This window comes from Protopterus annectens, chromosome 2.part0 (genome assembly GCF_019279795.1).
Source record: "Protopterus annectens isolate FY-2018-M chromosome 2.part0, PAN1.0, whole genome shotgun sequence".
NCBI lineage: Eukaryota > Metazoa > Chordata > Ceratodontiformes > Protopteridae > Protopterus > Protopterus annectens.
The window spans coordinates 721,143,371-721,168,898 of NC_056728.1; the positions used below are offsets into that span (position 1 = coordinate 721,143,371).

The 25,528-nt window shown below is 41.3% G+C and overlaps 1 protein-coding gene across 3 annotated transcripts in view; it reads left to right on the forward strand.

The window, feature by feature from the left end:
- Window positions 1-25,528, forward strand: part of SVEP1 (sushi, von Willebrand factor type A, EGF and pentraxin domain containing 1) — a 2,252,988-nt gene that overhangs the window by 1,120,074 nt on the left and 1,107,386 nt on the right. For all 3 annotated transcript variants that reach the window (XM_044061036.1, XM_044061037.1, XM_044061038.1), the window contains exons 21-22: window positions 1,739-1,838; window positions 1,930-2,043. In XM_044061036.1, coding sequence (XP_043916971.1) covers window positions 1,739-1,838; window positions 1,930-2,043 — 214 coding nt within the window. The remainder of the gene's footprint in view (window positions 1-1,738; window positions 1,839-1,929; window positions 2,044-25,528) is intronic.

Genomic DNA, 25,528 nt, shown 5'->3' on the forward strand with positions numbered 1-25,528 from the left:
GCATGGTGGTTGCTTTCTCCTCTGGGGTATATGGAAACCACATTTGGTCCCCCATATGCTGAAACATGTAATTGAGAAACTGATGCAGTATTCTCAAGGCAGATTCCTGAAATACCCCTACTATGACCCCAACAGGTCACTGAAAAGTTCATACACCTAATATAATAAACTCCCAAAAATCTTGGTATCTACTGAGATAAGTACTCCATAACCCGCATGGTGCTTCAGATCAGGCTGATGCATTTCTATGATTTCTTGGCTGGTGTACCTGTCAATACAGTAATGGTCCATAATGTCAGTGTCATTGAGGCCATGAAATGTTAAGAGCAGTTGGATGGCCCCCCGCCTCTGGGTGCAATGTCAAGCACCACTGGGCATGCATCATTGCAGCAATAAGACCCTCCTGCAGACATACATTTACAGTTGCTGTTGCAACCCCTAATATTATTCCATGATCTACTCAGTCTGAACATGGACATATGGCCATGTTTAAATATACAGTGGGTGCAGTGCTGGCGCATGGACTTTAAATGTTTTTGAATTGCACTACTATCATGTTTTGCACCTACATCATACACAGCACCTCAGTATAGGTCATTAACATATAGCATTTCCAGCCATGGTATTTGGGGTAGCCACTTTATATAGCTGGGTTTTCTGAATCTCACAGACACTGTGCATAGACGCTTGTAACACAAATTTACTTAATGCTTTATGGCAACGTTTTCTGAGTCTGGCGCATAATTTTTTTATGAAAAAAATCAGAGGTTAAGATACCTGCTTTTGGCAACACATTTTGTTTTTTTTTTTTCTGTTATCCTGACCTTTAGTGTTGGTGCTCCATATATGGAGTACTTTAGATTTCACTAGGTTATGCTGAATTATTTTCACTAAAGTCTCATTGCTTTTTTTGGTATGGCGTAGCAACTCCAGACCACCCATCAAACTACCTTCCTTGCTTCATTCACCAAATTATGTAATGTCCTCCTGAGATTCCCTTTTGCCCATTAATTTTCTAAAGGCACTTTAAAATAATCTTAATGAAACTCACAAAGCAAATCATCTATATAGCTGTACCTCTAAATGAACTTAATCCAAGCATCACACAGTGCTATAGTGATGGTGTTGTTTCTGTTTGTAGATTTATATCTCTGAGCTGTATCTAGTCTGGGGACCATTACCAAAAATATGAAAGTGTAAGAAGCCATGCTGTGAATAATCATATTAAATGTTATGCCCCTTCCCAAAACAGATTATAACATCAGTTGTGCTTTGCATTCCAGGTAGACTAGTGGTTGGTATTGGTTCATCTTTATATGTGGTGACTAACTTCCCTGAAGGGCCATTTTAAGCTTAGTCAGTAACTTTAGGTTAGGATCAAACCGTGTTCCATGTGCTTATAAGACAAGCCCCTTAACCATTATGCAAATCCCTCCTCTTAATGTAATTACTGATCACCATGAAATCAAGCAATGCATTTTGCCATAAAGAAGCTAGCTTGCCAAAATGAGTGTTATTTTTTGTGGAAGGGGTCAGTGTACTGAAATGAGTATTCTTCTTTGCAGTATTCAACAGAATATGCACTAATGCAATACAAATGAAAAACATGTGATCTGCAGCATCCAACCAGCTATGACTGCTTCTTGTATTACAATTTAAGATTATTATTTTTTTTTCTTTTTTTTCTAAATCATAAGTGAGTACTATTTGTTAAAACAATATGCTGTCTCTCAAAAAGGTATACCACCCATGTTTCGAGAATCCATGTAATAACGGAACCTGCCAAAAACAAGGAACAGGGATTGGCTACACTTGTACTTGTTACTCTGGATTTGCAGGTGAGTTAAAGTCTGCTTTTGCTAGAAATGTGACCAGAAGGGTCGCTTAAAAGGACTTTTTCTCAACAGTGTATTTCACTTGATTTTTTAGGCTCAAAGTGTGAAATCGATATTGATGAATGCAGCTCGGGCCCCTGTCAGAATGGTGCTGCTTGTATTGATGACATTGGAACCTTTCAGTGCCACTGTCTACCTGGCTATTTAGGTAAATAATATATCCCAGATAACTGGGCATACAAACACAACTCGTGCATTTATGTAATGACAACCTGTGCGATGTGGCAAAGTATTGTGTGAGGAAAGGAAATACATAAACTAATCAGCAAATGTGATATCTATTACTGTATCAATGATTAGTTTCAGGAAATTCTTTGAACATAGTGCTACAGTCATCCTTAAGAGAATGTTAAAATATGTGTAATGTGACAAACCAGAACAGTGAATTCCTAGGACATTATTTATGAACATTTTCTGTGTGTGTGTGTGTGTGTGTGTGTGTGTGTGTGTGTGTGTGTGTGTCTGTGTGTGTGAAAAACAAATATGGAGGCATACATTATAACATGATAGCACAACAGATACTCTGACACATTCAGTTATTTAAAATCTGTGGTGCATAGCGACTCTGAAATCTATAGGCAGGTAAGATTTAAAAAAATGAAGCCTTTTATTTAGCAACATATTTTTCCACTGTGAAAGGTTTTATTATGAAAATGGAAAGAGAAATGCTGTACAGAGAAATGACACATTACATTTGCAATGCTGTCTTCAGAATTCTATTATTAGAAATGTATTTTTCATTTTAATTTTTACTTTTTTTTTGTATATGTATTCCTTTACACATTATAGTTTGCCCAGGTCACATTTTAAATACAAAACATTTATTGAAGTACTTCTTGGAACTCAAAAAGATGAGTTACACCTAAAACTTCTTTAGTTTAAATTGTAAAGGCACACATAATCACTGAATAACCTCTCGTGAATATGAATATCACCAGCGATCTCCCCTGGAATGAGGACATTAACCTAGTGGGACAAACATGGTTGAAAAAGAAAAAAATAAATAAAATAAAATGACAATTTTGAGGGCAGAATTTTAAATAAAACAGCTCATTGTGCAGAAAGTAATAAAAAAACTAAATTGAAAAAAAAATAAAAAAAAATATTGAACATAAAATGTCATTCAATAAATAGCAAAATACAACCATCCATTCATTCATCTGGAATGTTTAATATGTGGGGCCAATTCCTATTTAATATGTAATGAAAAACGGAATTATACATCTGAGGCATTATACTTTCAACCACATGATGTCAAAATAAGTTTTAGGAAATAGTTTTCATTATTGCAGACTGACTTTCTATTAGTTTAATGATTTTTATTTTCATGCAAATGTCTCATAGAGATAAAAGAGTTTGAAAGATCCCTTCAGCTTACTCTGGTACTGAAAGGAGGGAAACTTCACCAGAGCTACCTTCTGCTTATATGCTGAGACCTGAATAATCTTTCTTGATTAATATGGGTATTGAGATGTGTTCTTCCAATGATGATGAATTTAATTCCATCTTGAATGAACTGCACAAGATCAGCCCTTTGTTTAATAGTTATATAGATAAACATGAACGTTATTTGAAGGAAATAGAAGGTGCTTTAAATTCACACTTAGATCACATGTCAGAGCTGAACACCACTGAAGGTGATCTGCAGGATGTCTTGATGCAGAAACGAGGTAAGCAATTAGAAGAGTCAAGACTGGGAGACCAAAAGGATAGGGATCACTGCAAAAACATCTTCCTAAGCAGGATTTTGGAGAGACTGTAAAGGCAAGACAGTATTTCATTTATGGCTACTAAGCTTTGGTATGCCATTGACTCTTCCCAGATTGAAAGAGCTCACAGGCTCTTATTATTACATGGTTATTAGAGCACATATGCCACAGCCAATCCTGCTATGATCTGTAATCTTTAATGTAAAAGAACAAATACTGCGTTCACTAGGCTCATTACAGTGGATGGTAAAATGGTCCATTGTGATTAGGATTTTTCTGTGGATACCCACAAGTGTCAGATAATTTTTTGACCCATCATGAAGTTAATCAGGGAAAAAGGTTTGAAATACAGATTTCTGTGTCCTTCTTCTCTAAGAATCTGCACACCATGTGACCATCTCATGATTGCAACACCATGTGACCATCTCATGAGTGCATTGCTTAAACAGTGCAGAACAAACTGAAGGACATACATTTTATTGGTGACGCCCAGCAGAGAACCTCATTTCCTTCAGGCCAGCAATAAGAAGTGCACAGTGAAGAGCACTCCTGCATACCTTTTTACCTCCCTTTTGACCTCTTAGCACAAGAAAGCTGGATAATGCCTAAAATAATGGGGGAAGACAAAGACTCAGAATTAAGGACATTATTTTAAATATTGCTTTTATAAACTTAGAAAGTTACTAGATTAATAGCCTTTATACTAGTTAGCATGCATTTTATGAAGGATTTGAAGTCTGAAGCTCAAATGCATGTCATTATATGGTGACTTCAATCCTCAGTAATTTGCCAGAAAAAAAACATAAGTTTTATGAGGAACAGACCAAAAATAGGATGCAAAAATCTGGACAGCTGAGACGTATGCCTGAGGAGTTATTCTCACTGTTGAAGAAGAGGATCAGTGAGAGAGAGAAAGTGTGGGATCTTTCCAACAAACATGGCCTTCCTTCCATCTTGTTACTGGCTCCACAGCAATAAATACCTGGGGGTATCCCTTTTAGACTGTACCTTGGTCCAACATAGTTAGAAACAGTTAAATGGTAATTCCATGGTTTGCTGATGTATGACAGAAAAGGGATTAAAGTTCAGTTGAGGTTTATGTGGGACACGCATATTGTGTTTTTATTTTTGTTTGTTTTAATTATTGCCATAATGTTTTTAATCATAATCAATTGGAGTAAGACATTAGTGTATCAAGTGTACTTTCAGTTTTAATATATTAACATGGATTGAAACTAACAGTAATACAGCTACATAGTATAGAGTATTAACTATGAAAGATAAACCAGCATGGAATTAAGAAGAACGGATGCCCTTGACTTATATGAAATTGTCTAGGAATTAGTCAATGTTAGCAATAGGTATAGCCAACAATGCTCTACGTACATTATGTAATCATAAGATTATAAAGGGTAAATAGTATCTCTACGGTAACAAGCATTAACAGATTACCCATTTGCAAGAGTATTACAGTAATGCAGTGTGAGTTTAAATCTTAACAGAATCAAGACAGAAGATGGAGTACAACAAACCGTGACAAAGGTACTCACCATATAACTATCTGACTGCTCAGTTAAAATTTCATTACATATAATAGCATATCTCTATTAGATTCTACTGTCTTGGTTATTGAATGCAGACAGATCATGGAGTGAAGGATAAATGAATTAAAGGAGAAATACTCCAAGCATTCTACAGGTCATCTCCTTCATAATCCCAAACATGCTGTATATCTTATCCGAGCATATTATCCAGTCAGTAATCTAATGGAAGAAGATCAAGGTGGGGTGCCTATTTAAAAAGAAATAGTCTTAATCTATTCTTTCTCTAGGCTATAAAATCTTCTGCTGCATAGATATCTATTACTGTTCCCCAACATTTTTCTATTTCAGGGGAGACTGGAGATCGGCAGTGTCTCTAATAGTGTTTTTGCTGACAGGGAGTAGGATTGATAATATACTGATTGTAGGACTCACCAATCTTGACAGATCCTATGCACTATCAAGAAGTAACTCTCTCTCTCTCTCTCTCTCTCTGTGTTGATGTGGTAATATAAATCTCATCTAGTTTATGCCATAAATGAGGCTAGAACTGCTGAATTTGAGCACAGATTCAGAGGATATGGTGCTTAAGCAGGATTTGATTGGGGCTTTACACAACACAAGCAAAGCAAACTTGTTCATAGGTTCATATAGGTTCATAGGTTGATACTAGGCTATCTGCCCTAGGGCATTTATAAGCCTAGCCAGAGTGTGTTTGGCTTTCGCCACCCTTTTAGATTAGTTGACTGTGCCTCTGTATAGTAGATCACAGAAGATAGCCCTTTTGAGGTTAGTTTACTGTGCCTCTGTCTAGTAGGGACACAGAAGAGATCCCAGGGGTAAAGCTACGATCTCCCATCCACTCATCAAGATTTCTTTTGAAGAGGGTCATTGAGGGACTCTGCCTAACATGGATTGGGATTTTGTTCCAGAGTGAGGGGAGCCTCTGGGATATGAATCTGTCCCTCCAGCATGTCCTATTTATTTCTGTGCTGAGGTTTAAGTCCCTGGAGCGTGTAGCTCTAAGTGATTTGTATTTCCTGAGGTGGAGCATGTCCATTAATTCTGGGTTGGACATGGCTTTATACCTCAGGCACAGATCGCCTCTGAGTAGGCGGTAAGCAACTGAGTAGAGCTGGAGTTTCTTTAGCCTAACTGCGTAGGGCATCTGTTTGAGTCCCTTGATCCTCTTGGTGAGGTACTTTTGGGGTCTTTCCAGTTGCTGCAGGTGTCGGTTAAGGTACATCCCAAATGGGGCATTGTATTCAATTATGGGCCTGATGAGTGATGAGTAGAGGGGCATAATGACGTCTCTTGATCTAGATGTCAACCCTTTCGTGATAAAGTGGGCTATATAGAAGGTCTTTCTAACCAGTCTGGCAACGTGATTGTCAAAGGAGAGATTGCTATCTACTTGGGTCCCCAAATCCCTAATTACTTCTTCCGTACTTAATGGATTACCAAATATGTGGTAATTTGTCGGCACTTTGTTTTTCCCAAAGGGGATGACTATGCACTTTTTGGCATTTAGCTTTAGGCCATGGCTCTGGCACCAGTTATCCATCTCTGTGAGACCCTTTTGGAGGATGCTTGTGTCAGTCAGCAAGTCGATTATGGCACCCAGTTTGCAGTCATCTGCGAACTTGGTCAGCCATTGTCCCCCCATGTTAGCCTGTACCTCAGAGAAATATATACCGAACAAGAGAGGTCCCAGGACTGAGCCTTGTGGGACGCCACTTGTAACTGGTTTAGAGTCTAACATGGCACCTGCAATTCTGACCATGTGGGTTCTATCCCTGAGCCAGTTTGCTAGTGGCGTACATTTTGTCACATATAGCCTCAGAAGTTATAAATGACTTGTGAAAGTACTTCTAAGCAAAGGTTCTCTATATAGTGGAAGAAGTAATACAAATGGGGGATTGAAGTTTTTTTTTTTTTTGCCTTTCTACCCTACATATCCATAACTGTCACCTCTGGAATCTTTGCCTTATAAGTTATCATATTATATTGTAAGTACACCCAGAGAGCCATCTTGAAGGACATAGATAGTTCCTTATTTTCTCTAGCCTCAAAAATAAATAAATGAATAAATAAAAACTGTGACCAAAAGCTGTATAAGAGGAAATGCACATATAGATTGCACTGTCTGGGGGTAGTTCATGGTTTTGGTGGGGGAATAATAGCAGTGAGGGGGGGCCATGTTCTTCTATAAGGTCTTCAGGTTATTTTAATGTAGATCCTGAGTATATAGCAGTGAGGGGGGACCATGTTCTTCTATAAGGTCTTCAGGTTATTTTAATGTAGATCCTGAGTATAACTGGGAGATTAGCTTAAGGTGTCTTTTCCCACCAGAATTTCCTTGGGAAAGACAAGGCATCTTTTTAAGAGTAGAGCTGAATGCCATAAGGAAAAATTATGGCCGTTACTATGTTAGAGGGATCAATATTTCTTTGCATTTTAGTCATCCCTTTATACAGAATATTCACATATTGTGAATCAGCTATAGAGCTAGATTTGGAGGAATATCCATGGGTTAAGGGATACTTACTTTGGACTTGATGAGAGGATTGTAATGGATGTGCCTTGGAATGCAGGAAAGACTGGCAGGGGGAATACAAATGGCCATAGAGCCATTGTACAGTGTCTTGATATGTAGCTACAGTGCTGGGGAGTCTAATGCTCCTGCGAGACTGAGGGGAATAGTAAATACCTACTGTGTCTCTTGGGTACCATAGAAACCAGAGGACTTTTCTAATAGTTGCATCCCATTTCCAGAGTGTTATCGGGGATCCTCATGGTTATACTGTGCAAGATATAGAACAATTTGGGCTATAGCATCATTTTTATTAAATGCAGTTTAATTTCAAAAGGGTCATTCCATATATTCCACTTATGTGAACTTAGATCAACTTGATGTTGAATTGATTTAATATTAAGATTGCTTGTGTCAGCTGAAGACTTTTGCTAGGATTATTCCCAAATATTTCAATGAATGTGAATCAAGGATAGGCTCAAACTGAGGAAGCTGCAGCTAAAAAACTTTTACTCCAAGACACATTAATATGGATTTAGAGGGATTTGGTTTATATCCAGACAAGGGCTGCCATTCATTTAAAAGAGTCCAGCACCTAGGTAAATCACATATGGTGTTTGACAGGAATAACTACAGAGAGAAATGCCTCCAGAGGGAGTTCGATGGGTGGGGAATGCAGCCATAGGGGTGAATAAAGCAGGACCCCCCCCCCCCTTTACAGTTAGCCACAGGGCTTGTGTCAAGAGCTCAATGGCAATAATAAATAATAGCAGTCTTGCCTAAGTCCTTCATGAATGAAAAAGGATTAAGAAATATATGGACCTCTTCTAATTATTCCTGTTGATCTTTACTGGACAGCTGCTATGGCCTCACTAAAGGAAGGCGGGAAGTGGAACAGATTTAGAACGTCAAACAAATAAGCCCATTTGATATTGTCAAATGCTTTCTCGGCATCTTCCACTAGAAGAACTATGAAATATCAGTTGATGTGACCACTTTCCAGCCATAATGAATCTCTTAAGACATGACTCCAAGAGACCCGATATTTAACAAAGACAGCCTGGTCTAGGTGGATTAGAAAGGGAAGCAAGTGTGTTAATGTGGCTACCCATATCCCACTATAGATCTTGCTGTCAATATTAAACAATGAGATGGGCCTATAACTTGAAGGAAAAACCTGGTCCTTATCCAGCTTACATGTTTGAACTAAAAGGGATTATTTCCATTAGGATAGAACCATAGAGAAGGAAAAGGCTTATACTAGTGTACTAAAGGGAAGTTTAACAGCTATTGATGGCAAGTACATTATACCTCAGCAGATAAACCATCACTGCTTGCGGCTTTATTTGGCTTTAGCCACTTAATAGCAGGAATCATTTTTGATCCTGTTAAAGGTTTCTGAGAGTCAGCTACTGCTCTGAGGTTAAGGCAGAATGTGTAGAAAAATAACTGCTAACTTAAGATGCTGGATAGAAATATCCACAGAGTAACTGGAACTGGTGTATATTTTTGAAAAATATGTTTTAAATCAAATTAGTAAACTAGTAATAGCCATGTTGCTTCCATGTTTGTTCTGAGCACAAGCCACCAATGGAGTATGTTGCACTAAATTTCTTCTGCATCTCTATGCTAGCCTAGGCTGTACTGATGAAGAGATTTTAGAATACAGGAGACACAGTCTATCTGATGCTAATTCAGTCTTTTTATTGAGAATAGCTTCGATCCTGGCATTGATGTCAGAGAGTGCTCTGATTAAGACTAGGTCTTTTCATTTAGATTGCTGCCTCAAGAGTTTTGAATATTGTTCTTGGTGGAATTTGAGGTCTGCTTACCATTACCTCCAGAGGCCTGGTGTCCAAGGTTCGCAATTTGGCATAATGAAAGGATTTATTGGCATCCCATAGCATGTGAGGAGAGTAGTCAGTAAGAGTATGCACTACAGTATATTCCTGAGTCACCTCTTTTGAAAACTTAATGAAATCCGACCACCTAGCACAGTAGGGTTGGGAGAGTACAATGACGGCCATCATTGTCTGAGTAAGGCCATGGCACTATTCTGAGATAAAAAGAAAGAAAGAGATAGAATTGCATAGTCTATATAAATTTTATCTCTTTTAGTGGTCATGTTAAATGCTGTAGAATGATGCATGTATTAGAAATGAGAGGCATAAGTAGCAAGGCCAGAGAGGTACATGTCACTTAACCATGACTTAAGGTATTTTGCTGTGGGTGTCAAGGAAAAGGGCCTCTGGGCTGTAGAATCAGCTGGATGTAATAAACAGTTGAAGTCCCAGCAAGGAGAAGAGATCCCCGTTGTATATATTGAATGATGCGGTGCACTCCTTTATGCCAGCTGATGGATGCAAATATACAAAGATTAAAATGAGTATCTTCATATTCAGTATTTAGTATTTAAACACCTGCCACTTCAACTCCCTTTAGAAAAAAAACTGCTCAGCAACCTGAAATTGCAGATGTTTTCCTAACAATATAACTATTCCCTTGTACTTAGCTGAAGAATGTGCTGAAGATTCCATGGGACACTATCACCACTGAAGCAGATTTTCCTGGTCAGTATTGAAAAGATGGTTTTCCTAAAACAAGAAATTGGGGAAATTCTTCTGCAGAACACATTACACATAATAGGGCATGCACCAGTGTTTCACCTGTCAAATCCTTAAGGTAAAGCACGAAATCAAACATATTAATCATAGCTAATTCCATCATGAGACACACTGATGTCCCTCTCACCAGGCCGGATAAGGAAAAGGTCATGGTCAGCTGTCTGTCAGATGTCAGGATAAGCCATATCACACATATACTAAAGTCTCAGTGGGTACTGTTATGACTCTGTCATAGTCCATGTTAGTGTAAACTACTTGAGATGTACCTCTCTGGACCATATGAAGAGAGACATGACTGATCTCTCTGACTGTGTGTCTCAGGCAGGTATGTCCCTAGCCTTAAGCAGAATTTTACCTTCACCTAGGATGATGCCTCAATACAAACATAAAATGATTGACTTCAACAATTGGTTTAGCTTCTGGTGTCATTCTAAGGAGATCCACTATCTGTCAGCCTGGGACAACATGATCAACAAACCTCGATGCTTTGCCAGATATGGTCTTCATCTGTTACCCATAGGATTTCAGCTACTGGCTAAGACTCTTCTCTCCCCTATAGTGCCCTTTTAGGCAGTGTCTCAAGAACAAAATTCCCAACATAAAAACTCCATGTAAAAACAACCTCAAGGTTATGCTGCTAAATGCTAAGAGTCTCAACATGAAATGCACTCAATGGAAGCTGTCCTTTCCTTGGAAGATGCAGTCATTTGTGCAGTCACAGAAACCTGGTTGAAGGCTGTGGAGAGCACCCCAGCCATACCAGGTTACACCTCCTTCCATACATTCAGATCTCAAACTGAACATGTTCATAGGTTCATAGGTTGATACTAGGCTATCTGCCCTAGAGCATTTATAAGCCTAGCCAGAGTGTGTTTGGCTTTCGCCACCCTTTTAGATTAGTTGACTGTGCCTCTGTATAGTAGGTCACAGAAGGTAGCCCTTTTAAGGTTAGTTTACTGTACCTCTGTCAAGCAGGGACACAGAAGAGATCCCAGGGGTAAACTTACGATCTCCCATCCACTCGTCAAGATTTCTCTTGAAGAGGGTCAGTGAGGGGCTCTGCCTAACATGGATTGGGATTTTGTTCCAGAGTGAGGGGAGCCTCTGGGATATGAATCTGTCCCTCCAGCGTGTCCTATTTATTTCTGCGCTGAGGTTCAAGTCCCTGGAGCATGTAGCTGTAAGGGATCTGGATTTACTGAGGTGAAGCATGTCCATTAATTCTGGGTTGGACATGGCTTTATATGTCAGACACAGATCGTCTCTGAGTAGGCGATACGCAACTGAGTAGAGCTGGAGTTTCTTTAGCCGAGCCGCATAGGGCATCTGTTTGAGCCCCTTGATCCTCTTGGTGAGGTACTTTTGGGGTCTTTCCAGTTGCTGCAGGTGTCAGGTAAGGTACATCCCAAATGGGGCATTGTATTCAATTATGGGCCTGATAACTGATGAGTAGAGGGGTACAATGACCTCTCTTGATCTAGATGTGAATCCTTTCATGATAAGGTGGGCTATACAGAAGGTCTTTCTAACCACTTTGGCAACGTGATTGTCAAAGGAGAGATTGCTATCTACTTGGGTCCCCAAGTCCCTAATTACTTCTTCCGTACTTAATGGATTACCACCTATGTGGTAATTTGTGGGCACTTTGTTTTTCCCAAAGGGGATGACTATGCACTTTTTGACATTTAGCTTTAGGCCATGGCTCTGGCACCAGTTATCTGTCTCTGTGAGACCATTTTGGAGGATGCTTGTGTCAGCCGGAGAGTCGATTATGGCACCCAGTTTGCAGTCATCTGCGAACTTAGTCAGCCATAGTCCACCCGTGTTAGCCTGTACCTCTGAGGAATATATACTGAACAAGAGAGGTCCCAGGACTGAGCCTTGTGGGACACCACTTGTAACTGGTTTAGAGTCTGACATGGCACCTGCTATTCTGACCATGTGGGTTCTATCCCTGAGCCAGTTTGCAACCCATCTTGTGACATAGGGTTTGATATTTAAGCTGGTGAGCTTATTTATGATGCCCAAATGGGGTATTGTGTCGAAGGCTTTTGCGAGGTCCAGGTAGGCTGTGTGGACTACCTTCCCTTCATCTATGGCTTTGGTAACTGTTTCAAAGAAGTCGACCAGGTTCAAGAGGCAAGATCTGCCATTAACAAAGCTGAATTGGGTAGGATCCAGTGTCTGGAGGTTCCCAATGTCTTTGTTTAAGATTTTCATGATGGTATGCTCCATAGCTTTGCAGACCAGGCTAGTCAGGCTTATAGGGCGATAATTTCCAGGGTCTGTTGTGGCACCACCTTTGTGGAGTGGGACCACTGTTGCTGTACGCCATTCCTTGGGTACATATCCTGTAGTAAGGCTGAGATTGAACAGTGACTTTATATGAAGGTTTAGTTCTTCTTGGAGCTCATGTAAGATGCAGCCTGGGACACCGTCTGGTCCCATTGATGCTGTGTTTTTTGCTTTGGAGAGGGCAGCTCTCATCTGTGCATTTGTGATATCAGGAAGGCTATACTCTGTTGGGATAGACATTTGCTCTTTTGGGGGGGAAGGAGGGGGGAGAAGTTTGCACTGAACCTTTCTGCCCGAATGTTGGAAATGTCTGTGGATTCAGTGTATTTTTTGTCATTTTGCACTAACTCAGAGCATATCTGGGAGTTGCCTCCCAGGTTTCTGACATAACTAAATAAGGCCTTGTGATTATCTTTAGTGTCTTGTGCAATTTTTCTTTTGAAGCTGGCCTTAGATGATTTTATGAGGGATTGTAGTTTCTTGCTAGTACTGATCAGAGATGCCTTTCCTTTTTGGGATTTTGCTCTATCATGTAGTTCATAGGTTCATAGGTTTATACTAGGCTATCTGCCCTAAGGCATTTATAAGCCTAGCCCAAAGTTTTGTGGCTTACACCACCCCTTATGTTAAAAAATACTGTGCCCATTAGTTTGTTGTGCCTCTGTCCAGCAGTAACACAGAGATGATTCCCGGGGTAAACCTATGATCTCCCATCCACCGGTCAAGATTTCTCTTGAACAGAGCCAGCGAGGTGCTCTGCCTCACATGGACCGGGATTTTATTTCACAGCATAGGGAGTCTCTGGGTGACAAATCTATCCCTCCAGCATGTCCTATTTATATCCGTGCTAAGGTTTAAGTCGCTTGCTCTAGTGGATCTGGTAGATTTGGATTTTTTGAGGTGGAGCATGTCCATTAATTCTGGGTTGGACATGGCCTTGTATGTCAGGCACAGGTCACCTCTGAGCAGGCGGTATGCAACTGAATAGAGCTGGAGTTTCTTCAGTCTGGCAGCATATGACAGATTTTGGATTCCCTTTATCCTTTTGGTGAGGCACTTTTGGGGTCTCTCCAATTGCTGCAGGTGTCGGGTGAGATACATCCCGAATGGGGCATTGTACTCGATCATTGGTCTGATAAGTGAAGAGTACAGGGGAACAATGACCTCACTTGATCTGGATGTGAATCCCTTCATGATCAGGTGGGCAATGTAGAAGGTCTTTCTAACCACTTTAGCAATGTGAGTGCCAAAAGAAAGGCCACTGTCAACCTGGGTCCCCAGGTCCCTGATAACCTCTTCTGTGCTTAATGGATTGCCACCTATATGGTAGCTTGGGGTTACCTTGTTTTTCACGAAGGATATGACTATACATTTTTTGGCATTTAACTTCAGGCCATGGCTCTGGCACCAGCTATCAGTTTCCGTGAGAACCCTCTGAAGGATATCTGTGTCCGATGTACTTTCCACTATGGCGCCCAGTTTGCAGTCATCTGCAAACTTTGTCAGCCATAGTCCTCCTATGTTTGCCTGTACTTCTGAGAAGTAGATGCCAAACAACAGGGGGCCCAGGACTGAGCCCTGTGGGACACCACTTGTGACCGGCTTGGAGTCTGACATGGCGCCAGCAACTCTAACCCTGTGGGTTCTGTCCTTTAGCCAGTTTGCAACCCATCTTGTGACATATGGGTTTACATTTAAGCTGGTAAGTTTCTCTATAATACCCGAGTGGGGTATTGTGTCGAAAGCTTTTGCAAGGTCAAAGTAGTCTGTATGGACTGCCCTTCCCTCATCAATGGCCTTGGTGACTGTTTCGAAGAAGTCGACCAAGTTCAAAAGGCATGATCTGCCCTTGACAAAGCCAAACTGGGTCGGGTCCAATGTCTGCAAGTCCCCTATGTCTTTGTTTATGAGTTCCATTATGATCCTCTCCATAGCTTTGCAGACCAGGCTTGTTAAGCTTATGGGGCAGTAATTACCAGGGTCCGTAGAGGCACCGCCTTTGTGGAGTGGGACCACAGTTGCCGTACACCACTCCTTGGGCATGTATCCTGTGGTAAGGCTAAGATTAAACAGCTGCCTTATATGCGGGTTTAGTTCCTCGTTGAGTTTGTGTAGCACACAGCCGGGGACACCATCCGGTCCCATTGATGCTGTGTTTTTAGCTTTAGAGAGAGCAGCTTTCACCTGCGCATTTGAGATGTCTGGGAGGCTACACTCCGCTGGGATAGTTATCTCTCCTTTTGGGGAGAGGGGTGAAGTTTGCACTGAACCTGTCTGCCAGTATGTTGGCAATGTCTGTGGGTTCAGTGATTTTTGTATCATTTTGGACTAATTCTGAGCATATCTGGGAGTTTCCACCCAGGTTTCTAACATAGCTGAAGAAGGCCTTATGATTGTCTTTTGAATCTATGGCAATTTTTCTCTCAAAGTTGGCCTTGGATGATTTTATGAGTGCTCGTATTTTTTTATTAATAATGATCAAGGGTGTCTTTTTTTATGGATTTTGCTCTATCATGTAACAGCTTTCTCCTCTTATTGTAAAGTTTGTTTATGGCTGGGGTCCACCAGACTGGACGTTTGCCCTTGGTGGAAAGAGTCTTGGTTTTATTAGGGATTGCCTGATCCATGCAGTCCTGGAGGTGTTCGTAGAAGGCATTTGTAAGGGCTTCCGCAGCTTGGGTTGTGGTTTCCACTGGCTCTGGGGCCTTGAAGGATACCACACCAGTCTTGAGTAGTGTGAAGTTTGCTTTAGAGAAGTTCTTCACTGTGGTCTTTTTTGTTTGGGGTGGGGGTGGGATGTGGATTTCCAGTGAGATTAGTTTGTGATCTGATCTCACCAATGAGGGATATACTTCCGGTGTGGAGCATTTTGTCCCCATGTTTGTGATGATGAGATCTAGTATATTTTCCCCTCTTGTGGGAATGGAGACTAGTTGTTCCATGGCATTTGAATTTATAAACTCCAGGAACCTTTGGGCTAGAAAGTTGGGGCTTGAGTAATGTTCCCAGTCTATATTCGGGTAGTTGAAGTCACCCAATATAATGGTGTTTGGAGATACATTTATACCCTCCAGTGTCTTCAGGAAGGCTGTGTGGGGTTCCTGAGTTTGAGAGGGTGGCCTGTAGCATGCTACAAATTGTAGAGCAGTTTTGCCTATGGTTAATTGCACCTGGATGGTTTCCGATGCTTCATGTGTTGCCACCAACCTGGAGGTGTGGGTATCCTTGATGAATATGGATACACCCCCTTCTTTTGTGGTGTGGTCTGGGTTTTGGGGCCGGAACGCATGATATGAGGTAAAACCTGATAGTGCCGGGGTGCTCTCAGGAGCCTTGAACCAGGTTTCAGTCACAGCACAGACATCGATGTTCTCCATACTGAGAAGGGCCTCGAGTGCGTGCATTTTGAGATTTAGAATTCTGGCATTGAGCAGCATTACCCTTAGTTTCTTCCCATTTTTGTTTTCTAGGGTGGTAGGTTTAGAATTTGAGCCTTGCCTAAAAAAGGCACTATGGGGTGGCAAGAGCCTTAGCCAATATCCGGAATCCCAGGGTGACAGGTGCAAGCCATCCCTTGGGCAACGTGGCTTGTCAAGCATGTCATCCCAGGCAGACAGACACTGGATCCCCTTTGAATGACACCAGAAATTAAGCCAATTGTTAAAGCCGATCATCTTGTCTCTATGTTGTGGCATCATTCTTGGTGAAGGAAGGATACTGCTCAGGGTCAGGGTCATACCTGCCTGGGCTACATAATCAGAGAGCTCCTCTATGTCTCTTTTCATGTAGTCCAGGGAGGTACGTCTCAGGTCGTTCACACCAGCATGGACAATGACTGTGTCATATTTGTACTTGCTGTGGAGTGACCCGAGTGCTTGTGTTATGTGGTGGATTCTAGTGCCCGATAAGCAGCTTACTGTGACCCTCTCCTTGTTCACCCTGGTGAGTGGGATGTCAGTGTGTCTGACTATGGAGTCACCTATGACAAGTATGTTTGGTGTTGTATTTGGCCTTAAGGGCTGTGACTGCTTTGCACACTGATTTTGTGGTTTATGTGTTGCCTGTGGTGTGTTATGAGGTGGCAGTTGCTTGGGTGTCTGCTTTAGAGGCCTCTGCTGTTTAGGTAAATTTTTGCTCAGAGCCTCCGAGTATGACTCTGTGTGTTTATGTGTTTGATTCATTGTTGTGATAGCATTATGTGAGACTGGTTGTGTGGTGTGTGTAGTTGCCTTCTCCTCCTGTCTGTTCTTGCCAGTCCTCAGTTGAGAGAGGTCAGCCTCCAGTTTGGCTAAATAGCTGCATCTCTTGCAAGTATTTGTGTTATGTGGGAGGAGGAGAGGGTTGTCAGTGTACATGAGGCAATTGTAACATTGCCTCAATATTCCCAAATTCACCAACTGGACAGGAGAGGACGCCAGCATCTGGCCCTTTGACATGCTAGAGAAATTTAGAAGTTAGGGGTGTAACTGAATAAGAGAGGACTTAGTAAGGAAGTGGGTACTCCTGGGGGGGGGGTTGCTAGTGAGGGACTTTGTATAATACAGAAGTGCTAAACCTGAAAAGAAGATGCTTTTAAGACAAGTGCTGAGCTTTTTTTTTTTTTTTTTGAGAATAAAAAAAAAAAAAAAAAAGCTTTTAGGAACAAGTGCTGCGCTTTTTAGTTAAAGGATATACTGTTTAGATTACTAGTAGAGCAGTTCTAAGGGAAAAAATGAAGAACAGACTTTATGGAGCCAGAAAAAGTTTAACCTTGTTAAACCAGCGCTGCCCGATGCTGCTCTAGTGGCAACTCTGTGCTAAATCGCGCTAAAGCACTCTAAAGCGTGCTTGATAGCAAGGGCTGGAAAGAGCCAGGAATTGACCCAAAACGGCCAATAAAACTACAGTTTCAAGTCAGTAACCACTCCCACGGGGGGCAGGGAAGCAGCTCAATGTTATTCACTGCCACTGATCAACAGGGAGACTTTCCTTTAGCCCAAGCAAAAATGGCCTCACAGAAACTTACAAAACAGTTCAAGAAGAGCAAGCCTGTAACTTGAACTTTTAAATCTCAGAAAAGTGGGAAAAAAAGCAAGATTTTTTTTTTTGTTTTTGTTTTTTCAGAGATAGCAGAGGTTCACAAGTAATATCAAGTTATAACAGTGCAGTAAATGACCCCACACAAGAGTGCTGGGCCAAAGACAGAAAATATGCAAGTTTTGAGAAAAAAACTATTTTAAAATTAAGTGCAAACAGGAAATTCAGTAAACAGTTTTTGGTTGTGCTCTAAATACAGCTACTAATGCAGAAATCAAGTTTAACAAGCCAGAAAATGCTCAAACTAGGCTGCTATGCAGGAAAACTTATCAAATAAACAGAGGAAAAATACTTAGCTTTCTCCTTCTGTTGTATAGCTTATTTATGGCTGGGGTCCACCAGACAGGTCTCCTGTCTTTGGAGGAGTGAGTCTTGGTTTTATTTGGGATAGCATGCCCCATGCATTCCTGTAGGTGTCCATAGAATGCTTTTGTAAAGGATTCTGTATTTTGGGCTGTATTTTCTACTGGCCCAGGGGCTTTGAAGGATTCCACCTCGGTTTTGAGAAGTGTGAAGTTTGCTTTTGAGAAGTTCTTCACCGTGGTTTCCTTGGCTAGGGATGGGGATGGAATATGGATGTCCAGTGAGATTAGTTTATGGTCTGATCTTACCAATGAGGGGTATACCTCTGGTGTGGAACATAGAGACCCCATGTTGGTGATGACCAGATCTAATATGTTTTCCCCTCTTGTGGGAGTGGTGACCAGTTGTTCCATAGCACTTGAGTTTATAAATTCTAGGAACCATTGGGCGAGGGTGTTTGGGCTTGAGTAGTTTTCCCAATCAATGTTTGGGTAGTTGAAGTCACCCAATATAATGGTGTTTGTAGAGACCTTCATATTCTCCAGTGTTCTCAGGAAAGCCGAGTGAGGTTCCTGTGTTTGGGAGGGTGGTCTGTAGCAGGCTACAAACTGAAAGGCAGTTTTGCCCACTGTTAGTTGCACATGGATGGTCTCCGATGCTTCATGCAGTGCCACTAACCTGGAGGTGTGGGTATCTTTGATAAATATGGATACTCCCCCTCCTTTTGTGGTTCAGTCCGGGTTTTGGGGCTGGAAAGCATGGTATGAAGTATAACCTGTTAGTGCTGGGTTGCCCTCGGGAGCCTTGAACCAGGTTTCTGTTACTGCACAGATATCGATATTCTCCATACTGAGGAGTGTCTCGAGTGAGTGCATCTTGAGGTTTAGACTTCTGATGTTGAGCAGCATTACCCTTAGTTTTTTTTTTCTTTGTGTTCTCTATGGAGGTGGATTTGTCTTTTGAGCCTTGCCTAAAAGAGGCACTATGGGGGAGACAAGAGCCTTTGCCAGTATTCGAAAACCCAGGGGTAACAGGTGCAAGCCATCCCTAGTGAAGCAACGTGGCTTGTCGAGCATGTCATCCCAGGCTGAGAGACACTAGATCCCCTTTGAATGACACCAATACTTTAGCCAATTGTTAAAATTGATCATTTTGTCTTTATACTGTGGCATCATTCTTGGTGAGGGTAAGATGCTACTCAAGGTCAGGGTCATACCGGCCTGGGCTACATGATCAAAGAGCTCCTCTATGTCTTTTTTCATGTAGTCCAGGGAGGTACCTCTCAGGTCATTCACACCAGCATGGACAATGACGGAGTCATATTTGTACTTGTTGTGGAGTGACCTGAGTGCTTGTGTTATGTGGCGGATCCTGGCACCCGACAGGCAGCTTACAGTGACCTTCTCCTTGTTCAGCCTGGTGAGTGGGACGTCAGTGTGTCTGACAATAGAGTCACCTATTACAAGTGTATTAGGTGTGTTGTTTAGCCTTAAGGGCTGTGACTGTGTGGCACACTGACTTTGTGAGCTATGTGCATGTGGGTATTGTTTTGTGGTGAAGGGGTTGCTTGGATGTCTGCTTTGGAGGTCTCTGCTGCTTAGGCAGATTTTTATTTAGAGCCTTCGAGTATGTTTTTGTGTGTTTATGTGTTTGATTTGCTGATGCGATAGGTCTATGTAAGACTAAAGGAGGCGGTGTATCAATATTCATTAAAGATAAATACACTTCCAGATTGGTTAAACAGTATGACTTCCTGGAGACACCTCAAGTGCAATTAATTGTTTGTAGGACACATATTCAAGTCATCACCAGCTACATGACCTCTCCATGAATCAGGACACCCACTCTGCATATTTGGACGTACTTGAGTTTATCAACATACATCCAAACACCATGGTTTTGGGTGATTTTAACTACCCATCCATTGACTGGGTAAATTATTTGTGCTCAAACTCATTTGCCCAAAGGTTCTTTGACTTCATTAACTCCAATGCTTTTGATCAGCTAGTTGGCACTGCCACAAGGGGCACCAACATCCTGGATCTGGATCTAGTGCTCACCAATATTTTTATTTATTTATTTTTTTTTATTTAACATTTGTTGACTGGGAAAGTCCAACTAGGTTCCACAGATCCTGTTTTCAGCGGAGGCCCGGGGAGAAATGCTCCAGAAGCATGTCTTTAGAATGTGGTAGGAAACCGGAGTACCCGGAGGAAACCCACGCGAACGCAAGGAGAACATGCAAACTCCACACAGAAGGCACTCCAGCCGAGAATCGAACCGGAGAACCTCTTGCTGTGAGGCAACAGCATTAACCACTGCACCACTGCACCACTCAATATGAGGGACCAGTGTAGCATCCCCACTGTGAGGTTGTCCCTGGTGAGATTTGACCACAAATCAGTCTCATTCAAAATAACTATCACACCTAACCCCACCCATCAGCAACTAAACTAAAACACTTCTCCAAAGGAGATTATAACCTCTTACAAGATGGTATAAATAGCTTCACTGCACGTCCTCCCTCAGATGGAGCTGGCAACTATGCTGAGCTCTACACCAAAGCTTTATACAAACACCTGTATAACTGCATTGACTTAGCCATACCTGAGAGGACCAAAACAAGCTCCTCAAGGAAGAGCAAACCTGCCTGGTACACAACTTCCATTAACAGGCTTTACAATAAGAGAAAAAAATTGCTGTTTAAGAGTAACAGGGAGTGAGCCCTCATAAACTGGAAACACTCCCTCCTCAGCTTAAACAAGCAAGTAAGACTTCATGTGAAGTCCTTCAAAGCAAACTATGGGTCTAAATTTGCTTCCTCAACAAAGGACAACCACAAGGCATTCTATATTTACATCCATAACCTAAAAGGAATGGCCCATGTTTGTGCATAACCGGTATTTAATGATAACACATATATTGAGCCTGTGGACATAGCTAACCTGTTGGCTGATAGGTTCTGTGAAAACATCACTCCCCTGTCCCTGCCATACATACCCCATGACATTCCTAAAATCTGTCCCTTACCTTGTATCTCTAAAGAGCAGGTCATAAATTGCCCTCTCTAATGCCAAAAACACAGCATGTATGGGACCTGATAACATCCCAGGCTGCATCCTACATGGGCTCCAACATGAATTAACAACACCACTGGGTACTCTTTTCAATCATAGTCTAAGCACTGGCTTCATACCAGCCACCATTATTCCCATGCACAAAGGTGGTGCTTGCACTGACCACAAGAACTATAGACCTATTAGCCTGACTATCCTTATCTGCAAAGCCATGGAGTGAATCATCACGGACCTTATCAACAAAGATATAGGTAATCTCCAAACACTTGACCCTACTCAGTTTAGATTTGTCAAAGGGAGATCGTGCCTTTAAAGAAGTCACCATGGCCCTGGATGAGGGGAAATCTGTGCATACAGCCTACCTGGACTTAGCCAATTCATTTGACACTATCCCCCATGCAGGCATCATTGACAAACTCACCCAACTAGGCATTAACCCTTATATCATTAGATGGGTCAGTAACTGTCTCACTGATGGAACACATATAGACAAAATAGGGGAAGTCACCTCAAACAGCAGACCTGTAACCAGTGGTGTTCAACAGGTATCAGTCCTGGGACCTCTACTGTTTGGGATCTATTTCTCTGAAGTACAAGTGAAAACTAAAGGTCTGTGGCTGACAAAGTTTGCTAATGACTGCAATTTGGGAGTGGTCATAGAATCTCCAAATGATGTCAACATCCTATAAGTGGGTCTTTCACAAACAAATGAATGGTACCAAACCCATGACCTTAAACTCAGTGCAAAAAATGTTTTATTATTCCTTCAGTAAAAGCAATGTTCCTGCTAACTAGCACATCAATAGCAGCACCTTAAGTACGTGGTGAGAGATCTGGGCACACGGGTTGACAGCAACCTTACCTTTGACCACCATGTCTCCACAGTGGTAAGAAGGGCATTCTATGTTGCTCATCTCATAAGTAATGGCATTGCCTTCAGAAAAAAAGAAGTTATTACTTCCCTGTACTCTTCCCTCATCAGGCCAATAATTGAGTACAATGCCCCTTTTGGTATGTATCTCTCTAAGTACCTGCAGCAATTGGAGAAACAACAAAGGTTCCTCACAAGGAAAATTCAAGGTCTTCTGTCCTATGGGGATTGTCTGAAATGTCACTTCATTCTATTTCATACAAGCTGCTCAGAGGTGATCTCTACCTTGTATATAAGGCAATCTCTGACCCTGTGTTATTTGAAATGTTTCATATCCAAAAGTCAAATGGTACATGGGTTACTCACTCTAAAGACCTGGTAGGTGACATTAATAGAACCTGCTGGAGGGACAGATTTGTCTCCCAGAGGTTACCACACCTTTGGAACAGACTTCCACTTCATGTCAAACAGAGCACCCCATTGGGCCTCTTCAAACACAATGTGGACGAATGGATGGGTGACTGTAAATTCACCCCGGGGTTTCCACCTGTGCCTTTCTTGGACAGGGGCAATAGATGCTGATCGTGGAAATAAGGGTAAGAACTTGGCTAGGGTTGTAAGGTTCCTGGGGCCATTAGCCTAGTAACCTCCTATGATCCTATGATCCTATAATAATAATGCTAAATATATAACACAAAAATACTATGATTATATAACTATGTACTACTTTTCTCTCCCAAGGTTAAGGGGAGAGAAATAATCCCCCCTTGACATCCTTCATGCAAAAGTTAATCCTAGTAGGGTCAGATGTCTTACAAATCACATATTAGACTCCAGTGACAGTCATGAAGCTCAGCTTATAATGCGCACATTTAGTGATGTAGACACATACCTCTCAACCTCTTAGAGCAAGAAATGTAGACAAAGCTATTAATAAAAGTGGGAGAAAGGCCCAAAATAGGGACAATTTTTAAATATTGTTCTTACAAACTTAGAAAGTTGATAGAATAAGTTTTGCATTAGCATAAATTTTCTCAGTGGTATAAAGTCTGAAACTCAAATGTCTGTCATTATTTTCTAACATCAGTCTTTATTGATTGGCCACTAATTTTCCAGAAAACCACATTTTTTGAAAAACAGAACAAAAAATATAAGGCAAAAATCTGTATAGTTGAGAGGTATGTGTAGAAGTGGTTAATAGTCAGTAAGCTGAAAAAGCAGGTATAGTTTGGATGCTATTGTATGGATATTCAGAGAAAGTAGACTTATGAGTGGCCATCTGGAGAAGCCTGTGTACATTAGCTGAATAAGATGGTCCACAGAAACTGGAAGACAAAGTCCTCATGTTGGTAGCCCTTTAGAAGAAGAAGATTTGTCCTGTGACATGACAGGTTGTGATCTCTTTGGGTCCGGAGAAGAAATAGAATGTCCATCTAAAGCTCTTTCCTTAGTGGATGGAGTAGCTGACCAGTCCATATTATTTGTGAAAGAGATTGCTGTTTTCTGTTTTATGTAGTTTGCGGCTTTACTACCTGATGGGCCATCCACCAGCATCACCATGAGCCTGGCTAGATAGATCATGGAGGCTTTAATCGTTTTTCTTTTAGACATTTCATCAAAGGGGAGACAGATCTTTTGCTTTAGCCTCCACCAGCTTCGTAAAGTGGTTGGAAAATCTGATCTTGCACTCCAAGTATATAATGTCCTTCTTGATCCAGGCAGCATGTTGTATCTTCATCTTTTTCTTGTAGGATAAAAAGTTAATTATTACTGTCTTGGGTGGGGCAGCAGTGGATGAGGGCTTGGGAGCCAGGGACTGATGTACCCTCTCTAGAAAGATCAGGACCTAAAGTTGTTTGTAGCCAGTACTGTAAAAACACCAACATTTCCTTTGGCTCTAGTCCCTCCTGCAGCCCTAAAATCCTCACATTGTTCCTGAAGGCCTATTCTCATGATCCTCTAGGCAATCATGCACGGTTTGGGTAAAGTCAAGCAGGAAAGAGATTTAATGTTGTATTTCTTCAGAATGGATAGAATTGATCTTGCACTGTGATTTTAAGGGTTGCAGCCAACTCATCTGTAATGGAGAACAAGTTTTTAATTTCCTGTACTTGCCCAGGCAAGTGTCCATGGACAACCATAGCTGATTAATTGATGCAGTGAGTGTTGTTATGTCTATCAGTCTTGCAAGTGAAGCAGGAGCATTTTGCTGAAGACTTCAGGCTCCAAACCACCGTTGGTAGGGCTTTGCGAGACAAGTGTGGTATCTGCCATTTTAGCTAAGGGACCTCACATATCCAATCGAGACCAGAGTATATCCAGGTTTATTTTAGCTTTCCACAATGATTTTTTTCAATAACATAAGCAATCAGAAGAAGCCAGAACCTCAACTCTATACCATTTCCAGAGGCAAGCAAGATGCGCAAAATTATTAATAAAAAGAATGTGTTTGCCTAGAGCCTTGGGAAAATGATGTTTACTGCATGAGACCTGGAACTGAAAGCCTTTGTTTTTTCCTTTGCTGTAAATGGAATGGCATATTCTTCCATCTACTTTTCTTTGTTATATGATCATTCTTCTATGACTGAAACAGAGATTTCATGGTTGTAAACCTGACAAAGAAGAAGGAGTTGATTTAATGTTGTGTATTACACACTAGGGATGGTAGAGAGCATTTATGTACTTGCTCTGCAGATATACACCTTGTAGTGTAGTGGACCTACCTTGGGACTGGCTCTCTTCTTTTGTAATGCTGTACTACAGGTCAAAGGAGGGAGCCATACTAACCTTATTGTCCCTCAGTGATACCTACCCTCGTACTTTCTGCTGGGTGCAGGTTGAAATGTTACAGCAAATCTGGAAAGCCTTCCTTCTTTAAACTGTCTTCAGTTTGTTCCCAGTGAATCATTCACCTCCAAGATATTTGTATCAGCATCGGAGTGGGAGGGACCAAGCTGATGGTCTGATGTAGCCTTGGGTGGCTGTTTACTGTTGGTGATTATAAAAATGTCTGTTTTTTGGGCTTGGATGGAGAAGCATTCACTGCAGACAATGAGAACACCATGGACTTTGGGCTTCAGCACTTTACCCTATATTACTTGGGCTCAAAAGACTTTCTCCAGATGGTGTTCTAACCTGGTAGATTTTATACTTGCTAAACATATCAACCTAGTTTTGTTTAATGAAGGATTACTTATCCCTGTGGGGGGGTGGCAAATGTAAGAAAGAACTGGTAGTAGTCAACATTTCTAGTTTCTAATGTAACTCACTCAATCCCAGTAGGTTGTGATAGAAGCTTATTTGAATAGAGGTTTTAGAACTCCTCCTTGGAAGGACAACTACTGTTGATTTCTACTGTTTGTATGTTGTTGAGTTTTTAGAAATGTTACTATAATATTGTTTATTTTTTGCTTTGTTGGTTGCATGGTGTTGCAAATGTTTTGGTATTGAAAGGATTATATTAAATACTGTAGGTGGACTGGTGGATAGGTGCTAGTCCTCGAAACAGAATTTCCTACGTTTTTTTTAGTTTTTTTTTACTAGGTGTGCTTTTTAGTTGTTGTTGAGTTGTGTCTTTTGGCTTTTCCCGGTCAGGGGTCACCAC